The sequence below is a fragment of the Pteropus medius genome, unplaced genomic scaffold (assembly GCF_902729225.1).
Source record: "Pteropus medius unplaced genomic scaffold, Ma_sr-lr_union100, whole genome shotgun sequence".
In the NCBI taxonomy this organism is placed as follows: domain Eukaryota; kingdom Metazoa; phylum Chordata; class Mammalia; order Chiroptera; family Pteropodidae; genus Pteropus; species Pteropus medius.
In genome coordinates, this window is record NW_024340700.1 from 182,188 (window position 1) to 200,668 (window position 18,481).

The following is an 18,481-nucleotide window of genomic DNA, read 5'->3' on the forward strand; positions in this document are numbered from 1 at the left end:
ATGTTGACCTACAATAATAATAAATCTTAGAAATCCTTTAATCTTTACACAAAAACTTGGGTGAGGGGGTAAATTTATGTTTAAAAAAGAAAAAGGAGAAATAACTACTAAGTGATTGAGTGACAAAAACCTCAGGCCTGAAGGACAGTGAGAAAGAACAGGTGCTCCGTGGGGCTTCCAGCCCAGTGAGGCTCTGAGCTGTGACGTCCCTAAAGCGGAGCGTGGAAGTCGGTGCGCGGTGACGCCCCACCGAGGACCTCAGCTCCGCGGGCCAGCCTCGCCATCACCGTGGCTCGCAATAGGCAAAACTGTACCTGACTCACGGATATGGGCTCCTCCGCGCCGCGGTCGTCCGCGGACTTGGGCACCTCGAGACGGTCGATGAAGGTCTGCAGCTCCTTGCGGAAGGCCTTCATCTGCGCGTTGATGCGGTAGAGCAGCTCGTGCTCGCGGATGCGGCTGCCGTCGTCCTCCTCGTCCATGAGTCCGAACAGGTCCCCGTTGGCCACGTAGATGCGCGCCTCGGTGATGATGGTGCTCGTGTCGGCGATGAGCCGGTCGATAGTCTTGCCCAGGCGCTCGGCCTCCGAGCGGATGTCCTTCATCTGCTGGCGGTCGGAGAAGCTCTTGGGCCAGGGCCCGGGCGCAGGGTAGAAGGAGCGGGTGGGCGTGAGGCAGCGGATGTTGCGCACCTCCTCCGAGTCGCTCTCGCCTCCGATGGGCCCTTCGCGCTTGCGGTGCGGCGGCCGCGAGTCGTCGTCGCTCTCCTTCTTGCCCGCGTCACTCTCGGCGTCGCTGTCGCGAGGGCTGCCGCGGATGCCCAGGTGCGAGGCCAGGTCGTAGCGCTGCATGTTGGACATGAGCACGCGGTTCTCGTACTGCAGCTGCATGACCTTGCCACTCAGTTCGTTGATCTGCAGGCGCGCCGCCTTCAGCTCCTCCTGCAGGGCCTCTGTCTTGGCGCTGTCGTGGTGCCGCGCGCTATCGTGGCCACCGGACTTGTACTTGTACTTGTTGAGCTCCGTCGTGATGCGCTTGTTCTGCTCCTCCAGGTCGGCCACGTTCCTCCGCAGCAGCTCGGTCTCGTCTTCCACCAGCTGCAGGTGCTGCCGCAGCTCCGACAGGGATTCGCTCTGCTCCCTCATGAGGGGGTTGGCGGAGCCGTTGAAGTCATCGCCTCTCAGGTCGTCCAGTTCCGCTTTCAGGCCTCTGTTCTCCACCTCCAGTTCGACGATTTTCCTGCCTAGAATGTTGGCTTCTTCCTCCACCAGCCTCAGCCGTAGCTTGAGCTCAGCTTCCCTGGTGCTGGGAGGCCCCCCAGCTTCCCCTTTGGGCAAAGGACTGTCCAGATCCCCGTAAAAGGATCTGTACTTCTGGAGCTCGTGTTCGAATCTGTCCTTTTCTTTATCAATCTTGGCCATTTTCTTTCGCATCAAAGCAGCTTCTTCCTTCACGAACTGCAGCTGGCATTTCAGATCTTCATTGTCCTCCTTATTTGGGAAAAGAGGGGAAGAGGATGGGAGATCATTTTTATGTAAATCAAGAAAACAACCGAATGAGGACACCTGCACAAATTATTCCTTTTTCCTGTACTTAAGATTTAATGAGAGGAGAAAGAGAAGTAGATGCTTTATATCTTCTCCAAATCATTTAAATTCTTTGACAAATAAAGATTAGGACAATATTACAAGCCGGAAATAAAATGAGAAAAGAAAAAAAAGTGGTCATCACTATTCAGAGATTATCATATGTTGTAACTGCACACAACTATTTGGCTATCATTTGTTTGTTTATGCGGTTTAAATTCCCCCTGACTGTAATTCATATGAAACCTATTCCCTGGAAGGAACATGTGGTTAGTATGCACTCACTGCTGTGGATTGAACACTGATTAGCAGCCAGATTCTGTGAAATTCTTTACAAGAAGGACCTAATTTAATGTGCAGAGTAAACTTATGAGTAGGTATTAAAATATCTGCTTTAAAAATGTTCAGTAACTTGTTCAAGGTTACACAGCTGATAAGTAGCAAAGGACAAAGGTGAAATCTGAATTCAGTTCTGTCTGACACTAAGAAAGTCACTGTGCCACACAGAAAGTCATTGCCCTCCATCTTCATTCAAGGGAGAATTGTTTTTAAAGGTCTTTGAAGTAGGTAAAGTTTAATGCTGGAATGGCCCATGCAAGGAGATATAGGTAGGTTCCATCTAGATTACTCTTAGAATAGGAAGAAATGGAGAGTTGCTTCTGCCTGATAAAAGGATGATGGAGTAGACCCTATTGAAGGTCTTCTCACACATTCTTAGGACAACTTTCAAACTCTAATCATTAACTAAATTGAAAAGTACAAACAGATAAATGGAAATCAACTTTTTCTCTGAGAGCTAATATAAAAGCACCTTATTATGTCCAAGGACATATTTCCTAAGGATAATTTCTCCAAATTCTTTTTTAAGTATGTACTTTGGACCAACCATGTAATTTCTGTGGACTTTAGATTCCTCATTTTAAATAGGAATAAAAATGCCTTCCTTTTCCAGCACTGAGTCAGCTGTTTTGGAGATGAATTCTGGTAAAGATGTAGCAGCCATTGATGGTGAAGGTGAGAAGAATAATGAGCTGCTGCCTGAGATGCTCAGTAAATATGACCCAGAGCCTTTGAGATAGAAGAAGATGGAGAACGGGGCACAGGTCTCCTTTCCTCCCATCTCCTAATGAAAATGAGTAGGAAGGGTTTGAGAGCTGCTGGGTGGTAGAGCCTGAACATCAACATTCCTTATATCATTACATCCTCACATAAGTCCTGTGAGGAAGGTGATACTATGTCCACTTTACAGATAAGGCAGCTGAGCTTCAGAGATGTTTATTAACATAGTAGAGCACAAGTTAATAATTGACAGAGCACATCTGTATTCAGGCTGATTCCAAAACTCATATTCTTTCCATTGCACATGTTGCCTCTAGAAAAATGCAAGAGGAGAAAAGTAGGGTGATGGTGAAATAAAAGAAATCAGATGTGTTGATTTGTATACTTTTGTCTAGAACAACTTTAGAAGAAAGGAGAGGAGCACAGAGAGATGAGAGAAACTCAGGAGCATAGAGAGAGGGAAGGATAAGAATTTATATCACAGAAAGATTTGATGGGAGAATCCATTTCTCAAGGTAGACAGAAGTTGTCCTGTACGAGACTATGTGTTGGGACCCTCAAACTAATTCAGTGAAGATGAAATCAAGAACATTTTCAATGTTTAATACCATATCAGCAGAAGAATCAAAGATAACGATGACGTTTTGACTTTAGATGTCTTCATGGATTATTCTGCCAATAACAGAGGTAAAGAATGAACAAAGAGGAGCAGGTTTTATATGGATTTTTAAACCCATAAAAAATATGGGTTTAAATATGTAAAATGCTATCTTTGAGGTGTATCAATGGAGGCATACCTAGTGGAAACAGCCATGTGGAAGACTACGAAGATTACATTTCTGGGCCTGTAGAGAGCTCAGGTCCAGTGGGGAGCACATGAGAATGGAATGCATAGAGGTGATGGATGAAGCTATTGCAATGGTTTCAGAGGCAACCCAAGAGGAGATGAAAGCAAAAGGAGGACAGATAAGAAATAGTTAAAGGTTTGGGGGTGGGGAAGGGGATGAGAGTCAAAGGTCATGTAAGCCAAGAATTACAATGGAACAGAAAAGTTTGAATAGAAAAGTGACCAACAATATGACTATCAAACATCTTTTTACATAGGCTAGGTTTTGTTGAGAAGGAAGAGTAGGTGAGACTGGGAAGCTAGGTTGGGCTACATGTATGGTAGAAGTCTTTGACTAGAAGGCAAGGCCTTTATTCGCTAGTAAAAAGAAAAAGAAAAAGAAAAAGGTATAATGCTACAGTTTGAATCTAACCAAAACAGCAGAGGGTGTGACATAAGTCACAGATTGGAGCAGAATAACACTTGACTGGGCTATGTTAAGCAAAAAGAGAAGGATATCTGATTTGTGTATATATAAGCTCTTCTCCCAACCGAATGAAACATAAAAATTATTTTAAGATTTGAACATATACCGCATGTAACAAAATCATTAGCAGGAAGGAGAATGATAGGCATGATCATTATTTTATTTATTTAAGAGGGAATCTTTTCAAGACATAAAGTATGATAGTTTTTACAATGGCAAGAGTTTAAGAACCCTCTATGCCAATATGCCTTGCATCCTCATCCTGTAACTACTGTAGGCTGCATTTAGAACTGGGCATTAAAATACCATATATAAATGTTGAAATCATTAAATAAGAGATTATATGGAAAGTGCCTCATCGATAGTAACTGAATGCTTTTATTTTCACAGCGAATGCTAGCCAAGAAACATTATAATGCTTTGAGATGGGAAGCAAGTTGTCTCTTAATTTCGTGTACCTGAAAGACTCACTGTTAAGAAGATACAAAAGACGTATGAGGAGGGGGAACATAAAGATGATGAAGGACCAAAAGACGTGAGCTGAGCCTAGCTTTGGCTTAGCCACTACTAGAAGCTAAACTGCACTCTACAAAATTACATATTTTAACTCGTTTAATCTGTGCAACAACTATCTATTATGATCCCTATTTTATAGATGAGAAAACAGAAGCCTAGAAAGAATAAATAACTTGTTTAAGGCCATAGAGCTTATGTGGCAGAGATTTCCATCTAGGCAACCTGTCCCTTAAGTTACTATTCTTAATTGCTATGCAATACCATTTCTCAGTACATAAAGTCACTAGGCTGCTATAGGAACATGTAAGAAATACATCAAAGAAGCTGAAGCAAATAAACAAATGAAATACAAAGCTATGCTACACAAAACAATAGTAGACTGAGCCAAATGAAATTGCCATTTATGTAGATAAAATCAATAGCATCTTGGCAATTTCATGTGGCTACATGAAAAGGGAGATATGGGAGATGTTTTCAGAAGTGTGTACTGAGAATTTTGCAGAGTGCCAGACACTAAACACTGACAAGTCAAAGCTGAATAAGTGGTCCTTGCCTACAATATGCCCTGGCTAAGTACAGGAGATAAATTATGTGAATCAATGGTCTTCAGCCTTGACTGAGCAATAGAATTATCTATGGACTACTTTATAATTAAGATCTCCTAGCCAGGCCAATTCAGATCAATCTGCTGGGGTAGGCTTTTGAAAAAAGATAGGTAATAACCTCGAAAAATAAATGAATTAGAAAAGATAACAGAGACTTCAAAGGCCACAACAGCATACTTATGAATTTCCCAGGATGTTTGTGCTCATGAAATAAAAACTGATGGATTGCAAATACCGACTGTTGTACAGTCCCAGGTCCCACTGTGAAACTAATGAAAGCTGTGGATGTCTTTTTCAGAAAGGTGCTCACATGCACATAGTGTGGGCGGGGTCCATAGAGCCAGGAGCAAAGAGTTAGAAACTCCTGGAGTAGAGAATTTTGTTGAAAAGAATAAGCAAAGGTCAATGTGGGTAGTAAGACAATAGATCAAATGTGAATTCTTAAAAAATAAACTGACTAAAGCTGACTTAATGTTTTAGAACAAGCGCATAGCAACTTTTCCCTAAATAAGATGGGAAAGAAGATGCATGGCAATATGTGAAATGACCCACAGCAAAATATTTAGAGTGAGGTAGCTAAAGTTATGGCACAGACAGAGTAGGAAAGGTGTAGTGACAGAGAACATTTGAATTTATTAGGGAAATGAAAAAAATGGTACAAAAAAGAGTAACAATCTTGGTAGGAGACTCCGGCCTATAAATGCAAGTACCAGGAGGAAAATAAACCAAGAATAGAGTAGGGAGAGAGCAAAAGGGAAAATAAACATTTAATAAGCTTTACTTTAAAAAAATAATTGAGTTCAACTTTTTCAAATTTTGTATATTTACATATTGCTTTAGTTAAAGTTACTAAGAGAAAAACCCTTGTAAGAATTTTTTTTAAAGCATACTATATTACTATAGATTCCAACTAAATTTAAAAGTCAATATCTAGCCAAATGTTTTTGGAGAGCCATAATGTCACTTCTGTGCCCAAGTACTTCCTTTTCTGTTTTAAAATTTCCTTCATTATGTCCATCAGCACCTTCTGCTCACCCCAATAGCAGAACTAGCCTTTACAGTGGCTATGTTTCTAAGGTTCTTAATAAGCCCATGTTGAATACAACTTATAAGTTTTATTTTTATTCTTTCGTTGCCTTTCTTTTGCTTCCCCAGTCATGAGTACTGATAATTACTTCAGTCTAGGACGCTAAAGCCATTACGAGCCCCTCTCCCCTCCACCATCTCTGCCTACCACATTCCTTTCTTTACTCATTCCTGACACTATAGGAACAGCCATTCTATTGACCTTATTAATTATGAGTGAATAATATTAGCACTACGGGTACAGTTCTCCAGCATGAGAACACATAAAGCACTAATGCTATTTTGCCATGTGCTTACAGTGTCCATGCAATAATAATAGAGATATTAGTCCTAGCTATGTAAGCAAAGATACTGAAAGTTTTATACTGCTCACATCTATAGCTACATAATCAACATGCATAATTTAACTTTGTTTTATAGGAGTATATCTGGCTATTATGTCTTCTTACAGAAGTAGCTTAATATATACATTTAGAAGTGCTTGCTCTACTAGTTGAATTTTAATACCTACCTCTGTGGGAGTCTGTTGAGCCTTTTTTTCAGATTTTGGCAAATCTTTGCTTCCTCTTCTTTTTAAGGATAGCTGAAACAAATCATTAATATATTTAGTTTGGTAAACTATAATTTTAAGTCACTTGTATGTTTTTAAGTGTCCTAATCTCATATGACAAAACCAAGCCAAATGAAAAGTGTTAGTTCAATAATCATTAAGGAGGAAAAAAAAAACCCAAACAGATAGATTTAGATATGTTTTTACTTTGGACTGGGATACTCATCACGTAAAAGAGAAGCTGGCAATTATCTAATTAATTAAGAAATACAAGAAACCTACTGTGAAAATGCAGAAAAACAACTTGGAGAAAATTTAGATCGTTACTCAATATGCTAGATATTTTAAATGAAAGCAAATCCTTGTTGGTATTCTACATCACTAAAGAAAAAAAGCAGAAATAAAGTACTATTTCCAATTGGGGTTAGGTTGTTATAAGCTATAAAGGGAAACTTTAAGCAGATTTATGTAGAATATGAAGAATTTCTTTCCTCACCACGCATCCATGCAAACACACACAACACATATATACACATACAACCTGTGTAATACAACAGAGAATAGTAGAGGTTGTAATGACATGAAGAAGGCACACGCCATGTAAAGGAGCGGGCAGAGGAGGAATTAGCTTCAGCAGGTTAGTGCAGCACAGAAATGAGGGCTTTTTTCGAAAAGAGAGGCTGGAAACCTGGATTGTTATGTAAAATCTTTCACGTTTTTCTGCTTGGCCCTAATCGAAATTCAAACAAGTTATCCCCTTGTAGGTCAAATAATATATATCTAGTGCCAAATCATTTCATGAACTAGCAGTATATTTCTAAGTACCAGTGTAACAAAGAGGGTCTTTCTCTCTCTCAATAATAATCCATATATGTATGAATATCTATCAGATACCAGACATTGAGCTGGAGACCCAAAGATCAATCAGATAATATACCTACCATTAGAAAGTCTGCGATTTAGCATGGGAGACAGGGAAGCAAACAGTTACAGTACAAGTTGGTAAACACCATGCTTTAATTTAGATTTCGTGAAGCAAGGACTTAGTCTCACTGTGGCATCACCACCATGAGAATAATATTTGCCACATGGCAGACAGTGAAAAAAATTGCTGAACTAATGAGTGAATATAAAATACAAAGTTCTGAGGTCAAGGAGGCCAAGAGTAGAGACTAACAGTAAAATTAGGAAAGGCTTCTCAAAAGAGGAGGCATCATGAATTTGCAAAGAACTACAAATTAAATTCTTCACTTTAATTTCTAATCCATACCCAGTGTTAAATGAAGGCATATGTTCAGACACAGAAGGCAGAGGAATACATTGCTGCAACTGCTTTCACTCAGTATGAAACTGAAAATACAGAGCCACACGAATAGTCCATGTGGTTATTTCTAGTTCTTACAGAAAGATGTTCTCTATGTTGCCTGTATAATCTCCTGAGAAACAAAAGCTGTGAGGATTGATTCGCCATAACCAAAAGTAATTTAGGAACCAGTAAGCAAAAACAGTCCCTGGAAAACAAAGAATATAGTGAGCTGAACTAGGGAATCTTACCTACAAAGAAGCACCTAACTTCATTTTATTTATTATTTATTGAATGCTTTTAATTTGCATTTATTCTAGCATATGTTTATTTAGTGCTTACTAATGCACTTCATAAGGTACTTGTGATGCAACGATAAGAAAACCAATATACTCTCTGCTCTCTGTGGGGTTCCTAGTTCACTTGGCAAATAGTCTGTCCAGTCTGCAATTCATAGTGTGATGAAAGCAATGATAATGTAAAAACAATATCAACTAATATTGATTGGGTACTAATTCATGTCAAACACTTTACAGACATTATCTCAATTAATTCTTAAAACATCCCATTTAGCCTCACTTTGCTGATGATAAACTAAAACTTAGAGAAGTTAAATAAATTATCCAAAGCAGGAGTTCTCAAAGTATGATACCCAAGACATCATCTTTGTCACGTGGTATCTTGTTATAAAGGCAGATTTTCAGGACTAATCCCAGAATTACTGGATCAGAAACTCTGGAGTTGGGGCCCAGTGAGCTATGATTTAACAAGCCCTCCAGGCAGTTCTGATGCTTAATAAAGTTTGGGAGGCACTGGTCTAAAGTCACTTCTTGGGAAGAAGCGGAATTATGTCCTGACCCAAGCCTTTCTGATCTTTTTTATCTATTAGATCACCAAGGGGAAAGACTTACTCCCATCTGAGGCTGGAGAAGGTATGGGGAATTAGAAATGATTTCCAGAAAAAAGTTAACATCTTATTTTGCATCTGGTAGATGAAGAGTCAGCCCATGGAAGATGGAGAGGGGAGAAATGGAACAATGAAACATTCCGTGTAGAAAGACCGTTTCTGGGACACACAGAAATTTGATATGGCTGTAACAAAGTATGAGGAGAGGAGCGATGTGAGATTTGCTGCTGGTGTAAGTCATCTCTTGAAAGACACTGAATAAAGTTGGGAGTTTATGTCACCAAGGTCAAATTATTGTTCTAAGGTAAATTAGGAGTATTAAGGGTTTTAAGCAAGGAGAGTCCACGATCAGACTACTCTGGAAGATATACAGACACAAAGGTGGCAAAGTAAAATGCCCATGAGGTAGAGGGACTACATATGCAAAGAAAATGAGAAAAAGTATACTCCAGTTCTGAGAACTTTTTTTCCCCTAGTCTTTGTGTTTCATTAATTCCACAGATATTTGTTGAGTTCTAGCATATATATGATACTGTACGGCATACAAATATTTTGCTTTCCCTTCAAAGAGCTGTTTACAATGATAAAAAGGAAGCAGATAATTAGCTAAAATATAAGGCAGAATTAACTAAGGGCATGAAATGAAGAACTAACAAAGAACTGAGAGAGAAAAGAAGCAGCTATGGTTCCAGATCTGAGGAAATCACAGAAAATCATCCAAGAGAGCTTATTATCGAAGAATGTGCAAAATTTCAACAAACAAAAACAAGTAAACAGTAGGAGAAAAGACTTGGAGAATGAATGTGCCTTATAAGTCACTGACTTCCGAAAATAAGTAATTGAAATAGAGCCAATATAGAGACAAGGCAGAAGACACTGAAAAGTTTGAGATCAGCTTGTGTAGCTGAGAAATTTAGACTTTATCCTGTGGGCAATGTTAAAATGAACTCTCTGAATTAATGTAGGAGAAATGCTGAAACTAGGCCATTCTTTTCTAAGAGGAATTTTCTATTTTACTTGTATTTAAATATCACTCAGGTGGGGTGTCGAATTCAGATAAAAATATGAAATAAGATTTTCCCTTAAATAAAGGTATACTGCCTTTAAGGTGTTTATACGACTTAATACCTTTAAGTATCATATTTAAATTTTCACTAAATATTTAATCATCTTTTTATATTCCAGTAAGTTCTTTTTAAATTTCTGACTCTGATAAAACAGAGATGAGCAATTCATTTAGGTCAGAGAAAGTTGGAGACATAATGTAAGTCCAAACAATCCCTTTCGTATGAGGACAAAATTTCCTCACCTCCCTCTTTGTCATCTTGCTCTACCTTCATCCACTAAATCCAGAAACCTCTGAAAGGGGAATAGTTTGAGAGGCTAGAACTAAATCTCAGATTTTCATCTTTGTTTGCAAAGTAGGCACTTCAGATGGTTCTTTAGAGAAACACTGAAAAAGTGTCTTGTTTACATTTTAATTCTTTGCATTCCCAGCCTCAGCTTTGTCCAAAAGAGGCTGCTGTTCTTTTTATCCATGTGAAGGCCAGGAATTAGAGAGTTTTGCCAAAAATTATGTTTGCACAACAATCGTATAATTGATTTGTTTGTGTTCTAAAAACGTTTCGAGACTGCCTTTCTTCCTCAAATTTGGTCCACTTTTTAATATGCAGCATCTTTATGTTTTCAACAGTTAAAAAACAGAGAAGAACCTGTCAAAAATGCTACTGAAAGATATATTATATGTATGGAAGTCTCCTATGTTTTTGATAAAATTAAAGAGATCCCTTGGTATGGTGATTAAATCAAGAAGGAAACTATAACTATGTTTCATCTAGTATTTATTGAGCACTAAATGTGTGCCATGTATGTTTTAAAGCACATAATATGTATCCATTCATTTATTCCTAGAAGTCTTATGAGTTTGATACCATTATCTGAAGCACACAAAGGATAAATCACTCAGCTAGTAAGTGTTAGAAACAGGATGCAAGTTATTCAGCTTTAGAACTCTTGCTCTGAATAACCACCTTACACTTTTATTCCACAGGAAGAAGAGTACAGGGTTATATTATTTCTGAGCATATCTTTCTCCATGCTATCATGCTTTGGCTACATGGGCCTGGCAGCACTAGTTTACATATATTACACGTGAGCAATGTGTTTTTGTATTTTCAGCACAGAGGTCAGCAGATATACACACTCACTGGTTCTCACAGTCATCCTGTAAATACTTATCACTTCGGGGCAACATTGGGAGGGAGGCATGGGGTTTTCTGACTGAAGGCTGGAGGGAAAAGCAAAGAGGCAGAAACTCTGGCTTTGCTATGGTCCAAATGTTTGAGTCTCCCCAAAACTCATATGTTGAATTTCTAATGCCAATGTGATGGTATTAGGAGGTGGGGCCTTTGGGAGGTATTTAGGTCATGAAGGTGGAGCTCTCATAAATGGGATTAGTGCCCTTATAAAAGAGACCCCACAGAGTTCCCTAGCCTCTCTCGCCATGTGAGGATATAACAAGTCTGCCACCTGGGAGAGGGCCCCCACCAAGCCATTCTGGCACCCTGTTCTTAGACTTCCAGCTTCCACAACTGTTGAGAAATAAGTTTCTGTTGTTTATAAGCCACACAGTCTGTGGTATTTTGTTATAGCAGCCATAATAGACTAAGACTGATTCCAACTCATTTTGGGAATAGAACAGGAGGGGCTCTTGTCCCTAGAAGACCTCTTCCTTCCTTTCTTTCACATCCCTGACACCTACTAGAGAGCTTGGCAGAGGAAGGGCATGTGAGGGTGCCTGGAGATCTTGCTGATGACCACATTCTTCACTCTCTCCCCTAAAAAGGTTGAACAAGAAAGAAGCTCTACACTAAAGCATGATCTTGGGAGCCAAGGGAAGTGTGGGCGAAGGAGGCATGCCAGGATAATCAGGTCATGTCATTCTTCTGTGCAAAATCTTCCAGCCATTTTCCATCTTGCTCAGAGTCAGAGCTTTGCTTTACTTAGCCATAGGAGGCCTCAATAACACACTGAATCTATAGTGATAATGTTTTAAAAGACTTGACCAGGCTTCAACCCATACCAATTAAAACAGATTCTGGGGTTGGGCCCAGGCATTTTTTTCCCCAAATTCCCAGGATTAGTATAATGTGCAGCTGGCTCTGAGAACCACTGCCCTGCTCTATGTAGTCAGCCCCACTCCCACTCCAAACAAGCTCTCAGACCTCATCTCCCAACACACTCATCCCTTTTTCCTTGCTCTATTGTTACAAACATCCTTGTGGTTCCTCAAATATGCCAGGCATGCTCCAAATGTGGGGCCTTTCCTCTGCCTGCAACACTGTTCTTAATATGCTCTCACGACCCATTCTCATAGCTCTTTCAGGGTCCTTAATAAGAAAGACCTTCCCAGACAACTTCATATAAAATAACAAATACATTCTTTCCTCTTGCTCCACACATTCCTTGTCTTCTTATCCCTGCTTCATTTTTCTCCATAGCTTCTCCCGTCATCTGACTTGGGTATTTGTTTCATGTCAGTCTCCTTGTTCTGGAATGAGCTCACTTGCACAGGCTCTCTGTATTGTTCTCTGTTAGAGCTCCAGCTCTTAAAATTACACCCGGCACAAAGTAGTTGCTCAGGCAATCTCAGATAAATGAGAAAATGGCTATTTCAACTTTATTTCTTTCATAGATTTGCTTTTGAAGCATTCCAACCCAACAAGTTGGTAAAAGGTTAAAACGAATAAAAGACCATCTTCAGAGTTCCATTTAAAGTTTGGAAAAATAAAAATGCCTCGACTTTTTAAACAAAAGACTAAAGAGCAAAAAATGAGTGAGCCAAAAAGTATTTAAAATCGGACGTATGATATTTTTTCATTGTTTTACTACTTTTCGTGATTTTTAGCAATCCATTTTCCCCAGGGTCTCAAATTAAGATTTTGGGTCACGAAATTATTTTGTAAAAGATATCTGGTACCAACATCCTTTGATGGACTATCTGTCTTTCTGGCTTCTATTCATGGGCTTCTCTCCCACACTTTCTCTTCTGCTCCTGGTCCTCCAAGTCTCAGAGCCTCTGCTTTTATCTTCCTTCCCTCAAGTTCAGGTCACACTTTTCCAAGTTGCTTTCTTATTATCCTCTTCTTTGCTCTCAATCATGGGAGGAACCAAGTCAATGACATTCCTCCTGACTCCTTCACTTTCCCTAGCTTTGGGGAAATATCTGTGTGATAATTGTGATGTCGGCTAAATTACTTTCTATGTGAATTCCCTAAGGGCTTACAATAAATAATCTGGAAATTATGAGCATAGGAGCATCTCCTATGCTGTGGGCCCCAGTCAGTGTCTATTATACATTAGACATAAGACTCTTATTAGTAAGTAAAGCTTCCAATAGTAAAATGGTTTATGAAACTGCTGTATTTTCCCTCTCAGTGGGCAGTCCATTTGCAGTATGCCCCATTAAAAGGCAGAGTCTATTTCTATACCACTTCAGCCTGAGCTGGCCTTATGATTTGCTTTGACCAACAAAATATAGTGGCAGTAAAATGTGGTAAGAGAGATGACATGCTAGTTCTGACTCTACCCTCAAGAGATCTTGCACACTTTTGCTCACTCTCCCTTAGAGACATCATAAAGATACATGCAAAAGTTCAAGAAAAAGAGTTGAAGGGGATTATCGAAAATAGAAAAAAAAATGAAACAATGTACTTTCCTTGTTTCTATTTTCCCCCTACCTTTGTCAATATTTTAGTTTCATAAAAAATTTTAAATAAAACTGTGCTTTAAATAAATGATTACAAAAGCACACCTTTTGGTTCTAAATTGCAGATGCTTCTTTTAATAAAAGTAGATGTTCAATTAGCACGAAAGGTGCTAATAAAGCTAATAAAATTCATTCCAACAGTCAAGTTTATTATAGAATCTGGCTCAACACATTTTTGAAGTATTTCTTCTATTTGAACTTAGCTTTTATTCTTCCTTTTCAGGAAGAAGTGATGCACGTATACATCTTTACAGTGTTCCCTGGATGTAGGTTTCTACTTTATATCTGTCAATTCTGCCCCTAGTCTTAGCAAATTCTGTTTGTCCTGTTTCTAGAGTTTTCCTAGGTTGGGGAAGAAAAATATCTTTAATTTCACAAGATTCCATAAAGACAAATTCTAAAGAAGCTGTACTCAGAAAATTCTCTACTATAATTTAAGGATTAGATTTTCCAAATTTTCACTGATTAAGAAGGTCAGAATTTATCAGAGAATAGAATGGAGGTGAGAGAAAAAGAAAGTCTTCATTTATTTATTTACTCCAAGAAACAATCTTGAAAGATATGAAAAAGAAAATTGATCATTTTAAATCATAATTTATTTTGAGAAGAAACTAATAAATAAAAAGTGTCTAAATTTTTTATTCTAGGGAAAATGGTGATTTCCTTTTGGATTTCATCATAAGGTACACATCACAAAGTTGCAGAGGTGTAAATAGTATACACAAGTGTGTTACAGAGGTGGAGCCCCATGCTTGCAATGAATAACTCAACCATCTCTGTCAGAAGCTTATCTACTTCTGTCCATAAGCCTAATTCCTATTTTCTGAGTTACGAGGCTTCCAAACTTTTTTTTTTAATCTCCAATGAATGCCTAAATAAACACTTTAAAATCTGGAAAAGCAAAAAGCTATCCTGCTCTAAAAACCTAGAACCAATGCCAAATTAAAATGATTTGAATCATATTCTTTGTTCTTCTTCTTCTTCTTCTTCTTCTTCTTCTTCTTCTTCTTCTTCTTCTTCTTCTTCTTCTTCTTTTTTTCCAATAAAAGAATTCAGTGAGATTTCCTTTTCTTAGTTCCTCCAACCCTTCTCCTTTTGTGCTGATGCAGAGGTCAGATTGACTATAGAGGTCTATGAATTCTTTATTGCTAAGGAATATTAATGAGTGAATTTTGTAGAGCATGCTCTCAAACCAGGCCACCAATGAAAGAGGAAACTTCTGAATCTTTGTACGGGAATCAGGATTATCTCTTCAGGCTTTGAAAGGCTCTAGAGTTGCATAGTGACTTTCCTCTTTAAAAGTTCTTCGATGCCAACAGTTATTTGAGAAGACTTCTGCTCTTTTCCTAGCATATTGCTTGCTAATAGCGCTTAAGTATTTTTAGATTGCAACTCGCTTTCCATGACGAGTACAGTGAAATTTAACTAAGCCAGAAACTTGAAAAGCAAAACATTTAAATTTACTCCAGAAATTCTATCTTTCATGATCTTAAGGACTACAGGTTTTCAGAAAGAAGAAAAGAAGTGGAGGCTTCTCTTCTGGGATGTGGTTGCCATAGACTCAGAGGAAGTACAATCGGAAAGAAACTGGGTATAAGTTGGGGCTTATAAAATCTTTGTGAAAAATATTCCTTTTAAAAGTCAAGTTGGACCAAATAATTGCCTGCCTTCCATGTGTGGTTCAAACTATATGATTAAAAAAAATCTCTAGATCCTCAGGGAAAATGACTCTGTATTCTTTAAGCTACTCTAGAACGCTCAAGGGGGACAAAGTTACTGGTTAGAGAGTTGCTAATACAGGAAGCTCTTACATCATTGCAAAAATCCTCTTTTGGTGCAGAATATAGTTGTGAGAGGGTTTTCCAAATTATCAATAATGACCTGAATCCCGAAGCAAGACCATTCTTCTTTTAGAAAACAAAAGCAACAGGATAAGTGTTTCTCTAATAGTCATATCATGTATTACACTTGGATAGATACAATGCAAAGACCTCAGAAAGCCCTACACAAGCAAAGGGATTTAAGACTGGAAACTTTCTCAGCTGAGATTTTTTTTTTTTTTTTAACTTGAGAACCAGATTAATAACTTCTGAAATAATAATTGTTAAAATTTGTATGCCTTAGATACTTGACCCACAGTAAATGTTTGCTTACTAAGCTATGAATGTCATCAGAAAATGCAAAGATTTATATTTCCTTCTAATTTTCTCTAGTTAATGAATTGGGTTCTAAGCACTATTGCATTTAGCAATTAAAATGCATTTAGTAAATTATGGCAAGCAGTCATAGCAGTCTTTAGTGATAGCAGTTCCTTATGAATATTCTCTACAATGAGGTAAAGGAAAAAACAAAAACAAAAAACTGAAGCAGCCAGCATTTATAGGCTAAAATGAGTATTTGTCCAGTGGTTTTAATATTGTGTCTGAATTAGCTTCTACTTTATTAATGCAGTGATATTAACATCACTGCTGTTATCAAGTTCAGAATCTTGTAAGAAATACGCTAAATTGCCATTACAAAATAGCAAGATGCTAAGGAGTGAGTATACAAAAGTGCTTTAAACTTATTTTACAATTACACATTTAAGGTACTTTGTGATAAAATTTTAAAGGTCAGAGTATTCAATAATTCCCAAAATACAGTGGAAGGAAGTAGAAGCAAGTTTTTGGGGTTAATTCCTAGATTAGATTAAAAAGTGAAAGTCCACAATTACACTTTAAAACTTTGTAATTTGTTTCCAGATTTTAAAACATAGACAAGTTACATTTCAAAAATTAAGACATCCAGTTTCTCTTGAAAAACTGGAAGACCTGATAAAGTTGGTCCTGGAAACCTTGAGTTGAAACTGAATATTGAGATATATAATATCCAGTTTGTCTCATCATTTTTAATACAGATGGCTTTACTCATTTATATAACCTACTTGGCCTTTAGTAACAAGAGGAGTGTTCGAACTCTGCCTTGGACTTCTAAAGTTATATATGTGGAAGGAACTTAAGAAACCCAATCTTCCAGTTAGTGTCTTACAGGAATCCTTTCTGTACTCCTAGACCCTGCCTGTTCTTTTTTAGGTACTTGCTTCAACATGAGGCAGACAAAACAATCTCTTTTACAGATGACTTTAATGGATAAAATGTCTTTATTTTTATTTCAAATCCATTTAAAATTAAAAATCACTTAAAAAGTGATTCAAAGAATAAATCTATTTTATCTTCTATATTAAATACCCCCAAACAATAAAATAGAATGATCACATCTCAAGTATTTTCTTCTCTGAGTTGCTTCAAATTTTTCTAAGATTCAAATTTCCTCATAGCTGGTGGGCCTGAGGGAGTAGGAGCAGACTTTAGATGGATAGGCCAGAATTAGATGAAAGTGCATTGGCTGAGGCATTTCAATAGGGAAATAATAGTTTTTCAACAAATGGCATGGAGATAATTGAGGCTCCATATGCAAAAGATGAATTTAGACACTTAACCCACCATAAATTAACTTGAAATGAATTGTAGACTTGATGGTAAGAGCTAAAACTAGAAAACTCGTAGGAAAAAAAAATATTAGAGTGAATTTTCCTGTAGGTTAAGCGACAATTTCTTAGATATGATGCCAAAAGTGTAAATGATTTTTTAAAATTTATAAACTGGACTACACCAAACTTAAAAAATTTACACTTCGAAAGACACCAGAAAATAAGTAAAAAGACAAGCCACAGAAGGAAACATTGCAAATCATACATCTGATTAAAGACTTGTATCCAGAATATATAGCTTAAATTAGAACTTAAGAATAAGTAGAAAAATAATCCAATTAAAAATAAACCAAAAAATTGAATAGAAATTGCATAAAAGAAGATAATGAATGAAAAATAAGCACATGAAAAATGTTCAAATTCAGGGAAACAAAATTTAAACCACAATGATATACTATTTAATGCTCAATAGAATAACTATAATAAAAAAGACAATAAGTGTTGGCAGGATGTTGATAAATTGGAACCCCAATTAACTGCTGGTGAGAAAGTAAAATGGTACAGCTGCTTTGGAAAAGGGTTCGGCAGTTTCATTAAAAAGTTAAACGTAAATTCATTATATAACCCATAAATTCTACTCTTAGATCTCTACCAGAGAGAAATGAAAACATATGTTCACTCAAAAACTTGTATGTGAATGTTCATAGCGCATCATTCACAAAAATGGAAAATAATCTGATGTTCCTCAACTGATGAAAGAAAAAACAAAATGTAGTATCCACATATAACCAAATATTATCTGAAAATAAAAAGGAATAAAGTACTGATATATGCTGTAACAGGGATGAACCTCAAAAAACACTGGAGAAGTAAAAGAAGCCAGATGCAAAAGTCAACATATTCTATGACTACAATTGTATGAAATATTCAGAAAATACAAAGCTATAGATTTGGAAAACAGATTGAGGTTACTGGTAAGAATAGGAAACTTCAAATGGGTAGGGATCTTTATGGGGTGATAGAAATGTTCTAAAATTGTATAATGGAGATAGGTGCATGATGATATATTTACTAAAAACCATTAAATTGTATTTAAAACAAATGAATTTATGGTATGTAAATTACACCTCAATAAAGCTCTTAAAATGTTTTGGGTCACTAAAAAGAAGTATTCACCTAAAGAGAGAGAAAAAAATTTAAAGAATATGTCTGAAAATTATTTACTCTGAAAATTATTTACTCTGAAAAACAGAGGGCAGCTTTTGAAAATATTATGTTCTTAATGGGATAATAAATATGGCCACTATGAATTAAAAATA

General features: G+C 37.4%; 1 protein-coding gene across 1 annotated transcript in view; it reads right to left on the reverse strand.

The window, feature by feature from the left end:
* Positions 1 to 18,481, reverse strand: part of MTCL3 (MTCL family member 3) — a 65,855-nt gene that overhangs the window by 29,465 nt on the left and 17,909 nt on the right. The window contains exons 5-6 of the mRNA XM_039881041.1: positions 6,677 to 6,748; positions 315 to 1,490 (exon numbers count right to left, since the gene is read on the reverse strand). Coding sequence (XP_039736975.1) covers positions 315 to 1,490; positions 6,677 to 6,748 — 1,248 coding nt within the window. The remainder of the gene's footprint in view (positions 1 to 314; positions 1,491 to 6,676; positions 6,749 to 18,481) is intronic.